The 23,996-nt window shown below is 48.3% G+C and overlaps 1 protein-coding gene and 1 non-coding gene across 3 annotated transcripts in view; one reads left to right on the top strand and one right to left on the bottom strand.

The window, feature by feature from the left end:
* TSPAN32 (tetraspanin 32) overlaps positions 1–23,996 on the bottom strand; it is a 165,696-nt gene that overhangs the window by 8,323 nt on the left and 133,377 nt on the right. Inside the window, exon 7 of one of the 2 annotated variants that reach the window (XM_063944724.1) lies at positions 2,983–3,066. The exons of the other annotated variant lie outside the window; for it this stretch is intronic. Within the exon in view, the coding sequence (XP_063800794.1) occupies positions 2,983–3,066 (84 nt within the window). The remainder of the gene's footprint in view (positions 1–2,982; positions 3,067–23,996) is intronic. 2 annotated transcript variants of the gene reach the window in all.
* On the top strand, positions 3,752–3,881 carry LOC134971125 (small nucleolar RNA SNORA42/SNORA80 family). Its single transcript, XR_010190250.1, has one exon. It is a non-coding gene; the product is annotated as a small nucleolar RNA SNORA42/SNORA80 family (small nucleolar RNA).

The following is a 23,996-nucleotide window of genomic DNA, read 5'->3' as shown; positions in this document are numbered from 1 at the left end:
ACAACCCTGGATTAGGACCCTCTCCTAAATGGGTGTCCAAAACACTGCAGATAATAATTACCACTGGAGAGTGTTTAATAATGAAGCTGGCTGTTTTTATATACCAGTGAAACGCGTTGAGCTTATCCTGCCCGCTGGACTCCTACAACATATCCTCTGGAAATACCGTATTCTGGACTGTAACACTCTCCGGTGGCAATTATCTGCAGTGTTTTGGTTTACCTGTGTGGATTTTCCCTACAACAATACCTCCAAGTCACCTGACTTCACAGAGAATGCTTAAAGCAGGCATGTCCAAACTGCGGCCCTCTGCTGGGGACTGCTATACCACCATCTGGTAACCTTGCTCCTATTATTGTCTGAATCATTTGTAGATGTCCAAAGTTGCATTCTTTGGCAATACAGCACAGTATGTACTATGTAGCTGCCTTAGCACTTCTTAGCTGATTGCTGTGGCTGAAACCTTCCTTACCGCTTAATGTAGATCAGGACTGCTGGTAAATGGCAGAAGGCTGATTCAGCAATGCTAGGCTCAGTGCTGGACAACCAGGGGATGGACTAAAGTGTGAGCTTTAATCTATTGGTCACAAGGGTACAGCAGTGCAGGCATATGCATATCAAAGTAACAAGCATGATTTTAACAGTAAATATGTTTATTGGCTCCTATAAGAGTTTTTTTTCAAGGGTATGCATATAACCAATCCCCATGTGGGTCAGTTTGTACATTTTAGCTAAACTGTAGAGGCAAGAGCATGGGGACAACTTCTGTCCATGGCAAACTAGGAGCCAGGCCTCAGCCTCCTACTTGCACCGACCAGTGGTGAATTTCCCATCAGGTACGTGAGGCACGTGCCTAGGGGCGGCACTTGTTGAGGGGGTGGCACTTGTTGAGGGGGCGGCACTTGTTGAGGGGGCACCACCTGTTGAGGGGGCGGCACTTGGATGCTTATTTTAGTACTGTAAGACCGAAATTTACCAGTAACTGCTAAATATCTCAACTCTACTGTACCATATGGCATTTTGAGTGGAGTGTAAATGGGTAGGACTGCCCTTGTAAGCTGTCATACTTAGTAAATATGTATACATAATTAAAAATAAAACAATGTCATAGTTCATGGCTTTTTTATTATTATATTAACTACCAATCAATGAATATAATAAAACTAGGCAGAGGGGGGCAGCCATTACCAATGTGCCTAGGGGTGCCATGACCCCTAAATCCACCCCTGGCACCGACCCCATACAGGCGCTAGCACCACTAATCTTTAGATCTCACACCAAAATCTGCTTCCAAGACTTCATCCGATGGGACATTGGCGTTTCTATAATGGGTGCAATGTGTGCGGTGCACACGGGCCCCTGGGTTCTGGAGGGGTCCACAGAGCACGCACTGCACCCATATTTGAATACTTAGCTTTCCAGAGTCCAGCGTCGGGTGCTGCAATCGCGGTTAAAAATCGCAGCCAAATGGCCGCCGCACATGCACAGTAGTTAAATTGGTCTTCGGAACATGGCAGAGGCCATGTTTCCGGAGACCTGTGCATGCGCAGTAGACTCCGTTCGGAGACTACTGTGCGCCATGCAGAAGAGGGGGCCCTCCCGGAGGTGCACATGCGCCCTCTCCTCTGTTGAAACGCCCCTGCGATGGGATGTTCCTAGTGTTGCAGCTCAGCAGCACCAGGAGTCACACTCGGCCTCATTATTATCTTTCAAAACTACTACCGACTGGTATGATGCACCAGGGGGCTTAGGGCCAGATGTACTAAGCCTTGAAAAGTGATAAATATCACGGTGATAAAGTACCAGCCAATCGACTCCCAACTGTAATTTTTCAAACACAGCCAGTGACATGGTAGTTAGGAGCTGATTGGCTGGTAGTTTATCACTGTGAAATTTATCACTTTTCAGGCTTAGTACATCTCCCCCTTAGTTACTAAACAACAATTTTACTGTTTCTGCGTGATTGTAGTATTTTGCAGGATTTACGAAAGCAGAAGTCACCGAAATCTCGATAAAACACACTTTAGAAATCTATTCACCATCGAAATACCATTAATGTATTAACCCATTAAAAGCACAGAAACTTCAGATTTAGGTCCTTATTCAGGTTTGTTAGTAAACCAAAAAAGTTAGCAATTGGGCAAAACCATGTTGCACTGCAGGTGGGGCAGATGTAACCTGTAGAGAGAGTTATATTTGGGTGGGGTGTGTTCAAACTGAAAACTAAATTACAGTGTAAAAATAAAGCAGCCAATATTTACCCTGCACAGAAACAATATAACCCACCCAAATCTAACTCCCTCTGCACATGTTACATCCCCCCCCCCCCCCCTGCAGTGCAACATAGTATTGCACAATTGCTAACTTTTTTTGTTTGCTAGCAAACCTGATTAACATACCTCCCAACTGTCCCGATTTTCGCGGGACAGTCCCATTTTTTGGGGACTGTCCCGCTGTCTCACCCGCGGGCCACAGTGTCCCGTGGTGGGGGGGTCAGTTGGGAGGCTCTGGTGAATAGACGCTGTGCACATGCGCACAGCGTCTATTCAGTGGAGTCAGAGGGAGAGGGAGCATGCCAGCGGCTCACAGAGCGCTGGGCATGCCCCCTCAGTGACGAAAACGGGGCGTGGCTCGCGATCGCGGGTCCTCCCGCGAAGCCACGCCCCCTTTTCATAGGCCACACCCCATTTTTTTCTAAAGTTGTAATCATTTACAAAGCTAAACCATGCATTGTTAATGATTGCCCCTTTAAAAAAAAGTTAGAGATCGTCTGGCATCCGCACGGTGCGCAAACTTGGACCCGCCCCTGATGTCCTAGTCTCACACTACAAATGTTGACAGATATGTAATATGGATGCCCCTAGCTAAGTAAACTGACTTTTTATCATTATTGTTCCCTCTTGTTTGTGTTTATCCTACTACAGTATATCCTAGCAAGTACTACACCTGTATGTTGCATCAAAGATAAATTGTGGTACCTACCGTGAATCCGAGTGACAGGAACAGGGAAGCTCTAACCCAATGCCAGTGTATTTGAAGGATACCAGAGATTACTGATATACAGTCCTATAGTGGAAGAGACCGTAGATAAGAAGGGATGTCCAGAAAACTTTGTAGAGGTTGTTAGCATGTGTTTAACATCTTTACACAAAAATGTAAGTACACTCTTAAGATATGACTGGTGAGCAGAGTTTATACTAGGGAGCAATGATCTGTCCACATACAGTATTACTGAAAGGTACGAACAGGTAATTTACTACCGGTAATACAATTATGGACCTGTTTAGCTGGGTACACATGGCCGATGGTCGTCCAGATTTCCCTTGAACTCCCAGACGGAGAGAGAATTGACTGCATAGGAAAGGAAAGAGTTAAACATCTGGTGAGGGGTGGACCTAGCTGTTAGGAAAGTACAGCCTTTTTAAGGGGAGGGTTTGATATATATAGGGAAGGTGAGGCCATCTTAGTTCTCTTGGTGGTGATTTGCTTGTGAGTGGGTGAGTGCTGCATGGCAGGACATTCCCAACTTTTATTGTGCTTTCCCTGGAGCTCATGGAATTTTCTTAAAACTCTCTCCCCCGCATCCCTCCTCTGCTCCTTCACCAGTGTGTATTTTAAAGGCGGCCTTGCCGCTTGGGTGTTCGTGCGAGAGGCAGGCGGTGGCTCAGTGGTTAGAGGCTCTGACTATGGAGCAGCTCAGTGCTGCGGAGCCCGGTTTTGATCCCAGCTGCAGCCACTGATGCTTGCCCGGGCATGGGAAGGGATTTATGGTGGGCTTTGCCAGTGATCCCCTCATAGTGTCACCCATGCTGGAGAGAAGCGCTGCTCCGAACCATTAGCAGGTCCCCGTAGGCCTGACCGCTGAAGTGAGCTGCACATAGTGCTGCCAGGGCAGTTTTGCCTGCCGGGCGCGGGCGGCGAAGTGGGCCAGGAGGCCTGTCTGGCTGCCCGGAGGGAGTAGGACATCAGCCCTCACCTACGGGCGCTGCTGAGGGATTGCAGTGTAGGGTGCCCGCGGGCGCGCGCAGGCGCGCCGTGCCAGGCACTCGTCCGTGGAGCCGCACTCGGCTCCGACTTCTTCCCCCTTGCCGAGGCATGGTAGAGGTGCCGGGCGGGGGGAGGGAGCCGAGCGGGAGACTGGTCAGTGCCGAGCGAGGCCTGTCGCGGGGTCTCGCCCGGCGGTGGAGCTTAGATCTCGGCCGGGAGTTCGTGGGCCGGAAGCAGTGGGACGCGTGCACGGCGTGCGCGCGTGCCCACGCTCGCCTCCGGCGGCGTCGTTTGCGCACGTGTGCGCGCAGCGGCGCCGCAGGCCTCCTGGTCTCCCCAGCTCCCTCCCCTACAGCCGGAACCCGGCGCGGGGGGGGGGGGGGGAGAGGGGCAAAGATCAACCAGGTGATAGGGAAGCACAAGCAAGCGGCCTCTCCCGATGCGGCCCCCCCCCCCCCCCCCCCCCAAGTTGGCGGAGGTAGCTCCGGCCAGCGGGGAGGTGGTGCCCGCAGGTAGGAGGAGAGGCATGGCGGAGAGGGTCCCGGGGACCGTGTGCGAGGAGGTGATTGGTGGGAATCCGAGCCGCAAGATATCAGCGGCGCTGGTGGTTCCCCACCGGGCCGACCTGTGCGCCGGACAGCGGGGGCCCCGTTTGGCAAGTTTTAGGACGCCGGGCGGATCGGCGCACGCCGACGCCGGCCCGGCAAACCACGGGGGACGACGCCGCGTCGAGGGGTGGCCCTTACACTCCCGGAACGCTGGCGGCGGCCCTGGCGGCGCTGGGGCCGCAGGCCGCGGCTCCGGAGCTGGCCGACGGTTCCGGCACGGCGGCTGGTGGTTCAGGTGCGCGGACAATGTCGGCAGCCCAGTGGGTTGCGCGCGCCTGCCGGGAGCTGGAGTGGCGCGTCGCAGCTCCATCAGCAGCCCGGACGGGGTGAGCGGGAGCATTTATCGGAGAAGCCTGCCCCCCGGGGTGCTAGGCGCGCTGCGACTGCTGTCTGGGTCCTCTGCTCCTTTTTCTCCTGCAGGTGAGCGTGAAGACGTGGAGAGGACGGGGTCGGAGAATGAGGATGTCGTTTTGGCCAACGCCTGAGGAATCCGGGTCCGAACAGTCGACGGCCTCAGGTGAGGTGGAGCGGTGGGGGTCGGGCTCTTGCACGCGCTCAAGTTCCCGCAGCTCTTCCTTTTCTTCCTCTCCTTCTATGTCATCGCAAGCGTCCGGAGCCAGTAGCACGACTAGGGCGAAAACACGGGCGACAAAATACGCCAAGCGGGCGGCGGGGTGGCAGGAGCGGCGGTAGAGGCGTAGACGGCGTAGCGGGGATGCTCGCAGGGCCAAGAAGCGACGTGATCTGCCCGGGGTAGTCCGCTGCGAGTATACTGCCGTAATGCGGGGGCTGAGGGACAGCTGCCGTAGGAAGATTCGCAGGGGTGACTACGTTGATGTAGTCGTCTTGACGAAAGACACGAAGAAAGACTTTAAGTCGGCGGCAGCAAAGAAGGGCATCGGGGCCGAGGCCTTACGCATCTTCGGCAATTGGCTGGCCGGTTTTGGGTCTTCGCGGCTTGTTACCTGGAAGGTAGGCCGTACGAGCACATGAATATCTTTCGGTACCTGCATCTCGTACATGATATGCAACGCACATCGTCGGGTACTGAAAGGCGTAGGTACGTCAAAGAGTTTCGGGAGAAGCAAGATGGGTTACAGGTTATGGACTTTGGGTTCAAGGACGTAGAAGTCTGGCTCAAGGTCACTCGAGCTTCTAGGGGCGGACGGGCTCCGCGCGGGGTCGTCCGCCCAAGGTCCCGGCGCGGGCGGCGGATCGGCCAAGCCAGGTAGGTCGGCCGTTCGTACAGGGGGACAGGCCGCCGCAAAGGGTAAGTGCTTCGCGTTTAACAACGCGGCATGTTCCTACGGCATGCAGTGTCGTTTTCGACACTCATGCCTGCAATGTGGCGGTTCCCACCCGGCCTCCTTCTGCTTCAAAGGGCAGTCGACAGGGGGCCCGGGGTAAGCAGACTTACCCCAGACAGGCAGCGGGCGGGAGCGCTCCGCAGAGCTCCAACACCAATTAAATTGGGGACTATGGGCCGGTGGTTGGACTGGTATCCGAATAGGGAGGATGCAAAATTTTTGTTTTCCGGTTTTCAGTTTGGGTTTCGCTTGCCTGTTGCGAGCGAGGTGTCCGTGCGGGCCCAGCGGAACCTTCAGTCCGCCGAACCTTGCCGTTAGTGCTGCGGGAGAAAGTGGATAAGTAGGGCGGGTTGGGCAGGATGGAGGGACCGTCTATATCGCCCCCGGTGGATGACTTGGTCATCTCTCCAGTGGGGGTGGTTCTCAAGACGACTCCAGGCGCTCTCCGGCTCATTCAGCATCTATCTTACCCGTCGGGGGCGTCGGTCAATGACGCAATACCGCCGGGTCATTGCTCGTGGTGTATCAGTCGTTTGACGATGCGTTGGAGATGGTCCGCAGTTATGGGTCTGGGGCCCTCTTGGCTAAGATTGATGTTGAGTCCGCTTTTCGGTTGCTGCCGTTACATCCCGGTGGGTAGTCATCCGGACTCATTCCGTTTTATGGGCTTCCGGATTGGGGCGGGGTATTTCATCGACAAATGTTTGCCGATGGGATGTTCCGTTTCATGCTCATTTTTCGAGTGCTTTAGCACGTTTCTTCATTGGTGCGTGCAGTCTTCGTCAGGCGGTCACGGGGTTGCCCATTACCTCGATGATTTCCCGTGTGCGGGTCCGGCTAATGATGCAAGGTGCGGCGACTTGCTGTTTAGCATCCGGGCTCTTTTTTACCACTTCGGTGTTCCCGTAGCCGTGGACAAAACGGAGGGTCCGGCCTCCTGCCTGTCAATTTTGGGGATTGAAATTCACACGGTGGCAGGAGAGTGTCGCCTGCCCCGGGACAAGGTCTCGAAGCTCCGCGAAACCATTTGCCGGTTCAACGGCTCGCGTAAAGTTACGCTGCGGCAGGCGCAGTCCTTGCTGGGCATGCTGAACTTTGCTTGTCGGGTAATACCGATGGGCAGGGTTTTCTGCCGGAAGCTTGAGAGGGCGACGGCGGGGTGTGCCAGGCCTCATCATTTCGTGCGTTTGTCCTCCGAATTAAAAAAGGGATTTGGCCGTTTGGGCCTCGTTCCTGGAGGATTTCAACGGAGTGAGCATATGGCAAGCGCCAACGGTGGACAGCGAGCGGTTGCAGCTGTTCACTGACGCTGCAGGTGCCTCTGGATTCGGTTGCTTTTTGGAGGGATCTTGGTGCGCGGCATCCTGGCCGGCAAACTGGCATAGCGAGGGTCGAACAAAAGATCTGGTGCTTCTGGAGCTTTTTCCCATTATGGTAGCGTTGGAGGTCTGGGGCGATCGGTTGGCTAATCGCAGCATATTGTTTAGATGCGATAATCTGGGCGTGGTGCATGCGATTAATAACCAGAGGGCAAAATCGCTGGTGGTTCTGCGGGTGCTTGGGCAATTGCTTTTGACGTGCTTGCGTAGGAACCTATGGTTCCGGCACAACACGTGCCCGGTTTGGAGAACGGAATTGCCGACGCTTTGTCGCGTGGACAGTGGGAGAGGTTTTGGGTTTTGGCACCCGAGGCCGAGGAGCAAGGTTTTCACTGTCCCGGTTATGTTTGGCAGGTGATCGGGCCGGACTGGAGGGTCTAGCGTTGCGGTCAGTCGCGCCAGCCACGCTCAGGGCTTACGGACAAGCTTGGAGCGAGTGGGAGGAGTTTGTCCAAGGTCGTCAGCAACAAGGTAAGAGCAGGCATCGGCTGATGCTTTCTTTTATTTGGCAGCTTTACGTTTCCGGTAGGTCCCGAGCGGTGGTATCACGGTACTTGTCTGGGGTCTCAATTTTCTGCAAGCTGCGAGGCGTCCCTGATGTGACAAAAAGCGAGGTTCTGCGGAAGGCAATGAAAGGGTGGGCGCGGGTAGCGCCGACGCCACCAGATAGGAGGCGGCCCATCGATGCGGCTTTGTGGCCGGCCGTCATCGCGGCGGTGGGGCGAGTCGCGTCGTCCAGGTTTGAGGCGCTTTTGTTCAGTTTGGCGTTCTCAATGGCTTACCACGGGGCCTTTAGGGTTTCGGAGTTGGTAGCACCTTCCAAGAGAGCAGATTCGCGCATGCTGGTCGGAGACGTTTGTAGTGGGTGAGAGGTCCTTGCTGTACAGATTGCGGCGCTCTAAGACGGACCAAGTGGGGAGAGGGCGCTGGGTCACTATGGTTCCAGCGCAAGAGGAGAGCGTTTGCCCAGTAGGTCTGGCAATGCAATATGTGGTGGTGCGACCCGTTAGGGAGGGGTCATGGCTATTGCATTATGACGGGCTGCCAGTGACGAAATACCAGTTCCGTTGGATGCTGAGTCGTTGTTTGGCGGGCTTGGGCCTCCCACTCGCTGCGTTCGGTACCCATTCCTTTCGAATAGGCGCGGCGACGTCGGCTGCTGCGGCGGGTTTCTCCAGAACTGAAATCCAGGCGGTGGGGCAATGGAAGTCGTCAAGTTACAGACGATATATTCGCCCCGTTGCATGAGAGGTCGGATTGCGCTTAGTGCCTTGTTTGATTTGCAATGTATTATGTTGTTCCAGTTCTGTGAGTTATGGTGTTGTGCGTCTGTTGGTGTTTCCCCCTTTTGTTATCCTACTCAGGGATTAGCTACTCGCCGTTGCTGGCATGAGTCGGCAGCGGGGGTCTGGAGTTATTTTGCGATTTTTTGCCTGACTTGACGGACTGAATTCTAATCTACAATTCGGCTAATCTGTTCTAATCAGAGTCCCTCAGCAGGTCTTTACGCTTTCACCTCCAGCTGAGTTATTACATGTGTTTCCCATTTTATACCCCCCCCCCCTGCTTAATTTCGTTTGTTTTTATTTGAACTTCCCCCTTTGTGTGTCTATTTGCGCTTTAAATTGGCAACGAAGCATGGTGCAGATCGGCTAGGCCGTGACTGCTGCAATAGCGAGAACTAAAGTTTTTCTTTTGGCAGATCCTTCAGTGAAAGCAATTAATAAGCCTTTTAGTAATCAATTTTACCCCTCCTTTCCCCTTCAGGTTGGTTTGAAGACAATTTGGCTATTTGGGTGGTTGGCCACTCTTACATTTACTGGGCAGCCAGGTTTGTGGCCTCGGAAGGGGCTCAGGCGTTGCTTGGAGCGCAGGGTGTCAGATGGCTTGGCTGGCGAGGGATGATGTGGAGCGAGCTGAGGAGTAGGTTAGTTAGTCAGGCCAGCAAGCATGGAGTTCCTAGGGTCTTGGTTGTCCATCTAGGTGGCAACGACCTGGGGAAGAGGACATCCTTGGATCTGCGGTGGGCCATGATACAGGATCTGGCAAGTGTGTCCGCAGTATGGACCAATTGTGTGTTGGTTTTTTCAATGATGGTGCCAAGGTTGTGTTGGAGGGGTGTGGCGGATGGGCGCCAGATTGACGAGGCCCGGAAAAAGGTGAACGGGGCGGTGGCAAAGTGGGTGCTGTCCCACGGAGGGAGGGTGGTTTGCCACCCGAGGAGTCGGTTCAGAGACAGCCACCTTTTCCGGCCTGATGGAGTACATCTATCCAATGAGGGGATGATGTTTTTTCTGGAGGATCTAGGTTTCGTTTTGCAGGAGTTAGGGTAGGTTTATGGTGGCGGTGCGAAAGGCTTTGGGGGTGAGTCTTTCGCTGTTGGCGGAAAAGAACGGCAGTTTTGTATTTGCATGGAAAACTGTAGTGTTTTACAGTTTGGTGTGGTTTAGGTGCACTCACCTCCATCGACTTATGGCCGCTTGACCACCCGTCCGGGAAGGCAGCGGCAGGGCACCCAGGAGCGGTGGGTAGTCACTGTGGGGGTTGAGTTGTCACCTATTACCGGTTTGTGATAAGTTTTAGGAAATTTAGATGGTTAGTTATTTAAGGTTAATTTAGGTTAATTGAGCCGTTCTTTTGGGCCGCCACCATATGCCGGCTGGATCGGCATATTAATTAATTCTCTATTACAGGTTTGCTAATGGATAGGGACAAATAAATAGCTAGCAATTTTCTGCCAAAATTCAAGTCTCCGTGTCGTTATTTCTGGTTCAAGGTTATGAATGCTGTACTTTTAAAGAAGGGGGTCCACCAAATATCACTAGGATGTTTAGGAGAGAGAATTGACTGCATAGGAAAGGAAAGAGTTAAACATCTGGTGAGGGGTGGACCTAGCTGTTAGGAAAGTACAGCCTTTTTAAGGGGAGGGTTTGATATATATAGGGAAGGTGAGGCCATCTTAGTTCTCTTGGTGGTGATTTGCTTTCCCACCCTCCCGCCCTGGTGGTCAGAAATTCTGGCACGTGGTGCTTTGGCGTTAAGTTGTTGGCTGGTTTATCGTTGGCTATTTATTGGCGGAAAAGAACAGCAGTTTTGTATTTGTATGGAAAACTGTAGTGTTTTACAGTTTGGTGTGGTTTAGGTGCACTCACCTCCATCGACTTATGGCCGCTTGACCACCCGTCCGGGAAGGCAGCGGCAGGGCACCCAGGAGCGGTGGGTAGTCACTGTGGGGGTTGAGTTGTCACCTATTACCGGTTTGTGATAAGTTTTAGGAAATTTAGATGGTTAGTTATTTAAGGTTAATTTAGGTTAATTGAGCCGTTCTTTTGGGCCGCCACCATATGCCGGCTGGATCGGCATATTAATTAATTCTCTATTACAGGTTTGCTAATGGATAGGGACAAATAAATAGCTAGCAATTTTCTGCCAAAATTCAAGTCTCCGTGTCGTTATTTCTGGTTCAAGGTTATGAATGCTTTACTTTTAAAGAAGGGGGTCCACCAAATATCACTAGGATGTTTAAAACTATTTAGTGCATACACACTGTGCAATCTTACAAACAACCGAACTATATATTTTGCGTTGCTTGCGGGTATCGGTCGTTGGGTCGACCCAACTTAGGTCGACAGTCATTAGGTCGACCACGGAAGGTCGACATTGGCATTAGGTCAACATGCACTAGGTCGACATGTACTAGGTCAAAAGGTCGACATGAGTTTTTGGACTGTTTTTGGTGTAGTTTTCTCTGTAGAGTGACCGGGAACCCCAATTAGTGCACTGTGTCCCCTTGCATGCCTCGCTTCGCTCGACATGCTTCGGGCAAGGTGCCTCGCTCTGCTACCGCTGCGCTCGGCACAGGTTACCGCTCCAGTCGTAGTCCACGTGGATCGTTAAGTATGAAAAAAATCCAATTTTTTTTACAAAAATGACAAAAACTCATGTCGACCTTTTGAGCTGTCGACCTAGTACATGTCAACCTAACGCCCATGTCGACCTAGTGCATGTCGACATAACGCCAACGTCGACCTAATGACTGTCGACCTAAGTTGGGTCGACCTAACAACCGTATCCCGTTGTTTGGTCATTTGGTTGTTAACAATATATGAGGTATATATGTAGGTAGGGCATACACACTAGACCACAGGTTCCCAAACTCGGTCCTCAGGACCCCACACAGTGCATGTTTTGCAGATCTCCTCACAGAATCGCAAGTGAAATAATTAGCTCCACCTGTGGACCTTTTAAAATGTGTCTGTGAGTAATTAATACACCTGTGCACCTGCTGGGTTACCTGCAAGACATACACTGTGTGGGGTCCTGAGGACCAACTTTGAGAACCACTGCACTAGACCAGGGCTGGCCAAACCAGTCCTCGAGATCTACCAACAGTTCATGTTTTCCATGCCTCCTGGAGATCTGTAGAATTGTCAGTTAGGAATGAATGCAGCACATCTTAATTAGTAATGACTACACCTGTGCACCAGCTAGGTGGTCTGGAAAATGTGAACTGTTGGTAGATCTTGAGGACTGGTTTGGCCAGCCCTGCACTAGACAATTTGCTGAAAATAATTGATGATATTCCATCAGACTGACCTGCATGTACGGCAGATGGGAAGATGCAACAAAAAAAAAAAACAAATGGTAGCACGCAACAGTGCGTACAAACTGGCAATGTGGACGATTTATCGTTCCGATTCTGCTCAAAATAAATTAATAGTTTAAAAAATCGTCTAATGTGTACCCAACTTTACTCACTAGGCTTACCATACTATCCCTTTAAACCGGGACACTCATGAATTAGACAGGTTCTGTGGCTGGGTGACTTCAAGCCTGAATTTCCCGTTTTTAATCAGCCACAGAACCAGTGTAATTCATCAAGGGATAGTATGATAAGCCTATCTATGACGGCAGTAGGCAACTTTTGGAACAGGACACCATATAGAGAGTAAAGCCACTGTAGCCTGCCTCCCTTCTGCAGAGCAGCCTAGCATGTAGATGGAACAGTATAAATGTTATGTTGTTGTGACATTAAGATTATTTAGTGCATCCATTAACCCCTTGCTGCTGAGGCTTTTCTCAGTCCTGTGCTGAGCCCATTTTTTGATGTTTGAGCTCACCACATTCCATGTTCAATGTCACTTATTTGTGCATGCTGTACTCACACAAATTATATTTATGCTATTTCAGAAGACTTTGCATTTTCAAAATATAGGATTAGCCTTTTATCTCTAACACTTCTAATCTAATTGAAGAAAAGTTTTTTTTTTAGTTTCAAGAAAAAATAAAATAAAAGCAAATACATGTTTTTTTAACCACTTCTTTTTTTCTAAAAAACGCTGAAAAATAGTTTTTATTTTTTTTATTTTAAATGAGTGAATTAGATGAAGAACGTGTATTTAAACTTGTCCAGATTGATTTTATTTGACGATTTAAAAAAACACAAACCCCACGATTGGGATCAGCAAGTTGGGAATTTTTAACATGCTGTTTTTTTGTTGATTCCCCAACAGATCACTGATCATCAATGTGTGTGTGTATATATATATATATATATATATATATATAAAATAGACACACACACACACACACACACACACACACACACACACACACGTATGTGTCATACATACAGTACACAATTAAACACACAACGAATGTCACACATGTTACACACATATACACACACACACACACACACACTTATCTCCTAGTGGATCAATCGGTATGGGGTGGGGCCAAATGCCGCAAATGTAATGGGATAATTTCATATTGGCACCACCCTTACCCAATGATACGCAGATCACAGATTTTGGTGCGAGGAGGGCGAGGCCTAATAATATGGTGCCCACTTTTGTGTCTGTCGGGGGGAGGGGGGGGTTCTAGGTATTCAGAAACCCCCCCTGCATGCACCAGTGGCCCGCATTACTCAAACTTTCTTAATTAAGGCTGCCAGCACTAAGCGTAACATTGAGGCTATCAACACTGTTTCCTTATCCTCCCTGTTCAACTCACTTCTCTCTCCTATTCTCTATATACAATGCTGCCCTTACTTCTGCTCTTGACTCTGTTGCTCCAGAAACCACTATTCACCCTCACAGATTAACACCTCAACTCTGGCATTCCAAATACACCAGTTATCTGAAAAATGTTCACGTACTGCCGAGCGACAGTGGAGGAAATCACTCTCTAAAGCAGATAATGCTTTCATCCTACAGTGCTGCCCGTTCCCTCTCTATACAGTCATACTTCAAAAACCTAACTCCTCCAAGTCTTTGAACCCCCGGCACTTCTATGTCATTGTCAACTCCCTCCCCTACTCACCCTCGCCTTGACACCTTGACTCCCTTCTTCACTCGTGCCCATGACTTTGCTACCTACTTCACATCCAAAATTTACTCCATACGCCAGGACATCACATCCCATCAGACCCTCAACAACCTGATTCCTCCTTTTTGTGACCACCCTTCACCCTCCATCTTACCAACTCTGACTTCTTTTTCCTATGTATCTGGAGATGTAGTAATGGCCCTTATCTGGTCCCTCCCCCACTCCACTTCCTCATTAGACCTTACCCCTCCCACCTCCTCCACTAACTCTCTCACCCTACTTGTTCCCATCTTGCCCACCTTTTCAATCTCTCCCTCACATTAGGTACTGTCCCTCCTGCCTTCAAGCATGCCCTTGTCACGCCTGTTCTTAAAAAACCTACCCTTGATCCTAACAAGGTCTCCAACTATCAACTCATCTATCTACTGCATTTTGCTCCAAACTCCTTGATTGTCTTGTCTACAACCGCCTAACTGACTTTCTTTCCTCCCACTCCCTGCTTAACCCATTTCATTCTGGCTTCTGTCTGCTTCACTCCATTGAAACTGACCTCACAAAAGTCTGCAATGACTCCATGCTGCCAAATCCAAGGGACACTACTCTCTGCTTATTCACCTTGACCTCTCTGCTGCTTTTGATACTGTGGACTACCCCACACCTTCTCCTGGCTGACCTTCTACCTCTCTGGCCGCTTCTTCTGTTTCCTCTCATGAGTCCTCCCTTGCACTTCCCCTATCAGTAGGTGTGACCCAAGGTTCTCTTCTTGGACCTCTCCTTTTCTCTCTCTATACGTCCTCTTTAGGTGAGCTCATTCGCTCTTTTGACTTATAAAATCATCTCTATGCTGATGATACTCAAAGTTACCTTTCCTCCTCTGACCTCTTCTCCTTTCTCCTCACTCGTATCTTGAACTGTCTTTCTGCTATCTCTTCCTGGATGTCCCAGCACTATCTTAAACTTAAGATGTCTTAGACTGGGCTAATCATCTTCTCACCCTCCAACATAACCTCAATTCCCACAATTTAATTATCCTTGGATGGCACAACTATCTCCTCCAGACCCCAAGTGTGCTGTATCAGTTATCCTTGTTTCCTCCCTCTCTTTCAAACCACACATTCAGTATCTCTCTCAGTCCTGCCGTTCCATCTCAAAAATATTGGCAAGATCAGGCCCTTTCTCACACTAGATGCTACTAAGACCCTCATCCACTCACTGGTCATCTCCAGACTGGACTACTGTGTCACGCTCGGCTTCAGTTGGGGATCTGACGACTGATCAATGACTGAGAATGAAACACTGAGGAAAGATTAGTTCAGTTTTAATGAGACTTCAATCATACACAACGGCTAGGAGATAAGTCTGAGTGAATTCTGAAGGACGAAATCTTCGTAACTAGTAAACAATGATGAAGAATACTGAATGAAGAAGTGATTTATGATTTGTAAATGATGCCGAAGTTCACTGAATGGAGAGATTATTTATTTATTTATTTTATATATGACTTGTGATTTGTAAACGATGCTGAAGAACACTGAATAGAGAGATGGCTTGTGATTTGTAAATGATGCTGAAGAACACTGAATGGAGAGATGACTTGTGATTTGTAAACGATGCTGAAGAACACTGAATGGAGAGCTGACTTGTGATTTGTAAACGATGCTGAAGAACACTGAATGGAGAGATGACTTGTGATATGATGTTGAAGAGAGGATCGCTGTGAGCACCGTCAGCAAACGGAGACCCTCTACTGGATAGTGGACCCAGTGTTTAAACTGCAAGAGGCGGTGGACTTAGAGCAAAGGACCGCAATAACAGAACTGACCACCGGACGGCCACAGCAGAACCAGGATTCCAGGGGTTAACGTGGGAGCACAGAGCTTGAGCACCTTACAGCAGCAAGTAACTTGAAGCACTGGCACCATAGCTAAGCATCCACCCCTTTTTATAAGGGAAGACTGCATCGGATTGGCTGGACGCGAACTGAGATACCTATTGGCTAGGCTTGTTCTCCAACATGGCTGCTCCCTGCACAGAGGACACCGGGAAACAGACACCTCCGGCTGTCATGCTCCAATCCCCAGGACTCGGATCCCGGCCTCCAGATGCCCGGCAGCTGCACCGGTGGACCTCGCTGCCTCAGCTCCTATCCGTCGCAGCCACACCAGCCAACCAACAGGAAGGCTGTAGGGACCAGAACCGTAAGTAAGACTCCGGATGCTGACAGTAGCCCCCCATTTTAGGGTGGTCTCCGAACACCCACACTGCTTAGTGGAATTCTTGGCATGAAAGGCACGAATCGGTCTTGGAGCGTTAACATCCTCTGCAGCCACCCAAGATCTTTCCTCTGGACCATATCCTCTCCAATCTGAGATACTGGAGACGACCATACCTCTTGCGGGAGTCAAGAATCTTCTGAACCTCAAATTCCTCATTTTGAGCGGCTTGAACCTTGGGTGGTTTAGGGAAAGCTGCTCAAACGATTTAGTACAAGAGGCTTTAGCAGAGAAATGTGAAAGTCATTGGGAATTTTCAAATAGGGAGGCAGTTTCACCTTGTAAGACACAGGATTCAACACTCTTTCAATAGGATACGGACCGATGAATCTTGGAGCAAACCTTTTGGTAGGAACTTTGAGTCTGAGGTTTCTGGTGGATATCCAAACATGATCTCCCACTTTGAGACTAGTAACAGCCCTCCGTTTCCGATCGGCATAGGTCTTTATATTTTTGGGAAGTCTTAAGTAGCGCCTTATGAATTTGTTTCCAAATCTTAGTGAACTGACGAAGAGCGGATTCAGCAGCAGAAACCTTGAGAGCTGGGAGAGATTCGAAGGAAGGAACTCATGGATGAAAACCATAGTTAATGAAGAAAGGAGTGGAATTGGTGGAAGAATGATATAGGTTATTGTGTGCGAATTCAGCAAATGGGAGGTAATCCATCCAATCATCCTGAGCAGGGGACATGAATATCCGTAAGAAAGTTTCCAGATCTTGGTTGACTCTTTCAGTCTGTTCGTCAGTCTGGGGATGATATGCTGAAAAGAAGTTCAACTTGATTCCTAGGACCGAGCTGAGAGCTTTCCAGAACTTGTCCATGAATTGAGGACCCCGTTCAGAAACTATTTCCTGTGGGAGACTATGCAAACGGAAAATCTCTGAGAAAAACAATTTGGATACCTGAGGAGCAGAGGAAAGACCAGTGAGGGGTATGAAGTGAGCCATCTTCAAAAATCGGTCCACAACAATGACCCAAATGGTGCTGTGCCCTCTGGAGACTGGCAAATCGGTTATGAAATCCATAGAGATGTGAGTCCAATGCTTTTGTGGTGTTGGAAGTGGATGAAGAAGACCCGAGGGAGATGTTCGTGGACTTTTATGTTGAGCGCACTTGGAACAGGCTGCTACAAATTCAAAGACATCCGTTTTAAGATGAGGCCACCAGTAGGATCGTTGAATGAACTTGAGAGTCTTAAGACCACCGGCATGACCCATGAAAGACGAAGAATGAGCCCATGTAAGCAATTTCCTGCGAAGTTTTGGTGCCACAAAAGTTCTTCCTGGAGGAGGCAGAGGAACAGTATGAGTTGAGGCAAATGAAGCTGGATTCAGAATAAATTGTTTCTCAGTGGAGTCGAGTGAATAATCCGTTTGAAAAGAATGAGAAAGTGCATCTGCTCTTCGACTTAAGGTTCCTGGGCGGTAAGAGAGTGTGAAGGAGAACCGAGAGAAGAAGAGGGCCCATCTGGCTTGCCGTGGATTTAAACAACGAGCTAAATAAAATAAACAAGAGAGGATATAACTTGCGCCTATGGAGCAGCTTTGTACTAAAACTCTTGGATACACCACATCCAATTCTATATTCACAACAACACAATTTTTGAGTAGTCCACAAGCGCTACCACATTACAGACTATTTTATATATATGTGTGTAAGAATCCTTTCAGGGATCTGAGTCCTCAACATCTAGGGTGAGCTTTTTTTCCGTGGTTCGCACCTCCGGACTGACCTCCTGTCAATGGGGGATGTTCCTCAAAAGGTTTCTTTTAGGCCCCTCTGACACGTCTGGTCCCTGGGATCTCACCCCTCCTAGATAAAGGACGCTCACCTTATGTATATGCCCTATGTGCCTTGAAAGGTTTCTTTCCTTCAATTCGTTTCTCTCAAAGAACACTCTGTGTATATCTCATCGAAGCAGATCTTATCCCATATATACCATGCTCACCTTAGTATAAGGCCCTATGTGCCTTAAAAGGTTTCTTTCACCGTCTGTCCTCCACGTTCTTTTCTACTCTTCCGTTGGTCCTCATATAGTATTTCAGAACAAGTAAAAAGTCCAAAATCCGAACTTATATTAAAAAAGTTCAAAAATTTATTTCCAACAAAACATAAAATTCCATAAAAAAGGGTAATAATAACCTCTTAAAATATGCCCCTAAACGACAGTGGCCAAAGGTTCATCCCACATTTAGCCCCTCGGAACCCGACAGGGAGTAGTATATTACCCTGGTTTCAAAAGAAAAATGGATCTAGGAATCCCTTCCAAAATCCCGGTTCCTTATCTAGGGGAGAAAAATATGAGAAGACCTTACCACTTGGGGTCAAAAAGATAGTGCCAACGCGTTTCGGATAACAAATCCTTCCTCAGGGCATCAGGCATGCCCTGAGGAAGGATTTGTTATCCGAAACGCGTTGGCACTATCTTTTTGACCCCAAGTGGTAAGGTCTTCTCATATTTTTCTCCCCTAGATAAGGAACCGGGATTTTGGAAGGGATTCCTAGATCCATTTTTCTTTTGAAACCAGGGTAATATACTACTCCCTGTCGGGTTCCGAGGGGCTAAATGTGGGATGAACCTTTGGCCACTGTCGTTTAGGGGCATATTTTAAGAGGTTATTATTACCCTTTTTTATGGAATTTTATGTTTTGTTGGAAATAAATTTTTGAACTTTTTTAATATAAGTTCGGATTTTGGACTTTTTACTTGTTCTGAAATACTATATGAGGACCAACGGAAGAGTAGAAAAGAACGTGGAGGACAGACGGTGAAAGAAACCTTTTAAGGCACATAGGGCCTTATACTAAGGTGAGCATGGTATATATGGGATAAGATCTGCTTCGATGAGATATACACAGAGTGTTCTTTGAGAGAAACGAATTGAAGGAAAGAAACCTTTCAAGGCACATAGGGCATATACATAAGGTGAGCGTCCTTTATCTAGGAGGGGTGAGATCCCAGGGACCAGACGTGTCAGAGGGGCCTAAAAGAAACCTTTTGAGGAACATCCCCCATTGACAGGAGGTCAGTCCGGAGGTGCGAACCACGGAAAAAAAGCTCACCCTAGATGTTGAGGACTCAGATCCCTGAAAGGATTCTTACACACATATATATAAAATAGTCTGTAATGTGGTAGCGCTTGTGGACTACTCAAAAATTGTGTTGTTGTTAAACAACGAGCTATCTGGAGGTACAGAAGATTCTTGTGATCCGTGATGACAGAAATAGGGTGTTGAGCTCCCTCTAATAAATATCGCCACTCTTCAAAAGCTAAATTTTATGGCCAACAGTTCTTGTTCGCCAATTGGATAATTTTGTTCTGCTTGGGGGAATCTTCGAGAAAAATATGCACAAGGATGCCTTTTCTTATCTTCAAAGAGCTGAGAAAGAACTGCCCTGACTCCCACCGAAGAAGCATCTACATCCACCTGAGAGGGGCGACTGAGATCAGGTTAGCGAAGAATTGGAGTGGACATGAAGGCCTCTTAAGAACGTGAAGGCTTTCAGAGCCTCGGGTGTCCAAATCAAAGGATTGGCTCTTTTCCTGGGTAACATGGTAATTGGGGCGATGATAGTGGAGTAGTCTTTGATACATTTTCTGTACAAGTTGGCAAAACCAAGAAATCGTTAGATCCCTTTGAGAGTGGTAGGAAGAGTCCAATCACGAATCGTTTGGACCTTGGTTGAATCCATCTGTAGCTCCTATCTGGAGATGACATAACCGAGAAAGGAGATGGATGGTACCTCAAAGGTGCACTTTTCTAACTTGCAAAAGAGACGATTCTTCCTAAGAAGGTTTAAGACCTCTTTGACTTGCTCACGATGGACCTTCAAATCTTTAGAGAAAATTAGAATATCGTCCAAATATACCACTAGGCAACTGTAAAGAAATTCTCTGAATATCTCGTTCACTGAGTTCTGGAAGACCGCCGGAGCGTTGCAAAGGCCGTAGGGCATCACTAGATACTCGTAATGCCCGTCCCGGGTATTAAAAGTGGTCTTCCTTTCGTCTCCAGAGCGAATACGTATTAGGTTGTAAGCCCCTTGAAGGTCCAACTTAGTGAAAACGGTGGCTTCTTTCACTCGATCGAATAACTCAGGAATCAGGGGCAGAGGACATCTGTTCTTCACAGTGATCTCATTAAATCCCCGGTAATCTATGCATGGCCGCAAACCCCCATCCTTCTTTTTCTTGAAAAAGAAAGAAACCTGCCCCGGTCGGGGAAGAAGAGGGGCGAATAAAACCCTTAGTGAGATTTTCTGAAATGTAGTCTGACATGGCCCCGGTCTCTGGAAGGGATAACGGGTATATTCAACCTCTTGAAGGAGTCTTGCCAGGTATCAAATCAATAGGGCAGTCCCAACTACGATGGGGAGGCAAAGTGTCTGCTCCCTGTTTACTAAAGACATCTTGAAAGTCCTGATAGGCTACCGGGAGTTCAGAAGGATTCAAATTACAAAGAGGTTTCACAGATGCCAAGCACTCATGGGAGCAAGACTCACCCCAAGCGAGCACATCCATAGTCTGCCAATTGATGGGGGGATTATGTCTTTTTAGCCAAGGGAATCCAAGAATTAATTCTTGAGAGGCTTTAGAAATTACTAGGAAAGAGATGTTTTCTGAATGAAGAGCTCCAATCTTTAATTTGAGACTAACAGTGCGGTGAGTAATGATTCCTCCAGGGATGTAACTTCCATCGACCGCTGTGATTGAAATGGGACGATCCAACCTCACCGTATGGATTCCGGTTCGTTTGACTAGTGCCAAGGTGATAAAACTCTCAGCTGCTCCAGAGTCGAGTAGAGCGGAAACAAAAACTGAAGAAGAAGAGAGCTCTAGACAAGTGGCAAGCACAGATTCTTTCCTGAGAGGTAATTCTGAGGAAACTCCTAACTTAACCTCTCGTGTATAAGTTAGGAGTGGGAGTTTCACGACCAATGACTGCAGGACTTGACAAAGTGATCAGCTGATCCGCAATACATACAGAGGTTTCCTAGTCTCCGGAAGCGTTGTAGTTTAAGTAAAAATTTATTACATAATAATCTAAAAACAATACAATAAAGTAGACATATAATTCATATAACTGTAAAAATTGCTTCTCTCATACGTGTCTCCAATATTATCCAGGGTCTTGGTGCGGCTGGATAATATTGGAGACACTTATGAGAGAAGCAATTTTTACAGTTATAAGAATTATATGTCTACCTTATTGTATTGTTTTTAGATTATTATGTAATACATTTTTACTTAAACTACAGCGCTTCCTGATATACCTTATATCTTTTTCACATTTCCATTTTCCAGTTGGTATTTCAGTAGTACCGTTTGGGAGCAGCTTAGTGTTAACAATTTTTATTATTATATATGTAAAGTTATAAAACGAGCAGGATAGTTGACCATACAAGCGCCAGGGAATTTTTTGGTTTTGTGTTTCCTAGTCTCCGCCTTTGTCCTTCTTCATTAGTGAGACGGGGCCGGTTAACTTGCATGGGAGAAGATGGTCTAGGAAGAGGAGCAACCCGAGGTCTCGGACGGTCGGACTTTGATCTTTCCAAGCAACGCTCTCTATACCTCAGATCCAATTTGTTGCATAGAGAGATTAGTTTGTCCAACTTGTCTGGAATGTCTAGGGTTGCTAGATCGTCCTTAATCTTGTCTGAAAGACCATTCCAGAAAGCTGCTATGAGAGCCTCTTCGTTCTAACCAAGTTCAGAAGAGAGAGTAGAAAACTGGATAACGTATTGACTGACGGTTCGAGTTCCCTGTCGCAAACGCAGAATCTCCAAGGAAGCTGAGGAAGTCTTGCCCGGTTCGTCGAAAATCTTTTGGAAAGTTGATACAAATTCTGAGTAGTTTGAAAGAATGGAATCCGCTTTCTCCCACAGAGGAGATGCCCATTCCAACGCCTGACCGGTTAGCAGAGAAATAATATAAGCTATCCTGGTCCGGGCGGTTGGGAAATTCGTCGACTGTAGCTCAAACTGAATCTCACATTGGTTGAGGAATCTGCGGCATTGCTTTGGAGTACCATCAAATTTACTAGGTGAAGGTAATTGCAACAGTGGAATTGGAACAGGCACAGGAGCTGCTAGAACTGGAGTGGCAGGAACGGGAGCTGGCACTTGAGGTCCGGATATGACTGCATGGAGAGAGTCGAGACGAGCTGACATACAGTATTTTGCATAAAATGCACGATTTGAGCATGCGTAGCTTCCTGCTTGTTTAAACGTGACTGGATGTCTGAGGCTGCGTCACCCCCAGCCTGATCACCCGTCGGATCCATGGGGCCAGTGCTTACTGTCACGCTCGGCTTGAGTTGGGGATCTGACGACTGATCAATGACTGAGAACGAAACACTGAGGAAAGATTAGTTCAGTTTTAATGAGACTTCAATCATACACAACGGCTAGGAGATAAGTCTGAGTGAATTCTGAAGGACGAAATGTTCGTGACTAGTAAACAGTGATGAAGAATACTGAATGAAGAAGTGATTTATGATATGTAAACGATGCCGAAGTTCACTGAATGTGGAGATGACTTGTGATTTGTAAATGATGCTGAAGAACACTGAATGGAGAGATGACTTGTGATTTGTAAACGATGCTGAAGAACACTGAACGGAGAGATGACTTGTGATTTGTAAACGATACTGAAGAACACTGAATGGAGAGATGATTTGTGATATGATGTTGAAGAGAGGATCGCTGTGAGCACCATCAGCAAACGGAGACCCTCTACTAGATAGTGGACCCAGTGGTTAAACTGCAAGAGGCGGTGGACTTAGAGCAAAGGACCGCAATAACAGAACTGACCACCGGCCGGCCACAGCAGAACCAGGATTCCAGGGGTTAACCTAGGAGCACAGAGCTTGAGCACCTTACAGCAGCAAGTAACTTGAAGCACTGGCACCATAGCTAAGCATCCACCCCTTTTTATAAGGGAAGACTGCATCGGATTGGCTGGACGCGAACTGGGATACCTATTGGCTAGGCTTGGGCTCCAACATGGCTGCTCCCTGCACAGAGGACACATGTGTAACCAGCACACAGCCACTACCTCTGGCCTCAGCCTCCCAGACGCCGCACTCCAGCAACAGGACACCGGGAAACAGACACCTCCGGCTATCATGCTCCGCTCCCCAGGACCCGGATCCCGGCCTCCAGATGCCCGGCAGCCGCACCGGAGGACCTAGCTGCTGTAGCTCCTATCTGTCGCAGCCACACCAGCCAACCAACAGGAAGGCCGCAGGGACCAGAACCGGAGGTAAGACTCCGGATGCTGACATACTGTAATCTCCTCCTATCTAGCCTCCCTGACAAAAGTCTCTCTACACTCCAATCTATCCTCAGTGCTGCTGCCCGGCTGATCTTCCTCTCCAAACATACTATGTCCACCTCCCCTCTATTACAAGCCCTACACTGGTGACCCTTCCCCTTCCGAATCCAATTCAAGCTTCTTACACTCACTTACAAACCCCTTGCCCATTCCTCACCCATTTCCATATCTGACCTTATCTCCCTTTACACTCCCACCTGCCCTCATGCTGCCAACTACCTCTGGTGCTCACTACCTCTGGAATTTTCTACCTCTCACTATCAGACTCTCCACCTCTTTACAAAACTTCAGATGTGTTCTCAAAACCCACTTCATCAAGAACCTCACCCTCTGTTCCATGCTGTTTTCTTCCCCATCTGTGTCACCTCTGTCTGTCTGCCCCTCCCCTTTAGAATGGAAACTCTCACCAGCAGGGCCCTCTCCACTCATGTGCTTTTCCCTCTCTTAGACTATCTTCTACTCTATACTCCATACAACGGCACCTAACCCTCGGTTTCTACCACCATGAGGATTATTTCAGTGTACTGTACCTTGATGCAGCAATGTTTACATACCATGTACTTGTCCTACATTATCTTGTACTGTAAGTCACTATTTTCCCGTTTGGGGCATTTATTTATGAACCTGTGCTTTGTTAGGTGCTGCAGAACCCTTGTGGTGTCATATAAATAAATAATAATAATTAGGGATACATATTCCCCTAGTAAACAGGTTCTGCACATATTCCCCTAGTGAACAGGTTCTGTGCAGAAGATTATGGAAAAAGCTACAATA

Source organism: Pseudophryne corroboree, chromosome 11, assembly GCF_028390025.1.
Source record: "Pseudophryne corroboree isolate aPseCor3 chromosome 11, aPseCor3.hap2, whole genome shotgun sequence".
NCBI lineage: Eukaryota > Metazoa > Chordata > Amphibia > Anura > Myobatrachidae > Pseudophryne > Pseudophryne corroboree.
This window is presented reverse-complemented; position numbering and strand designations above follow the sequence as displayed.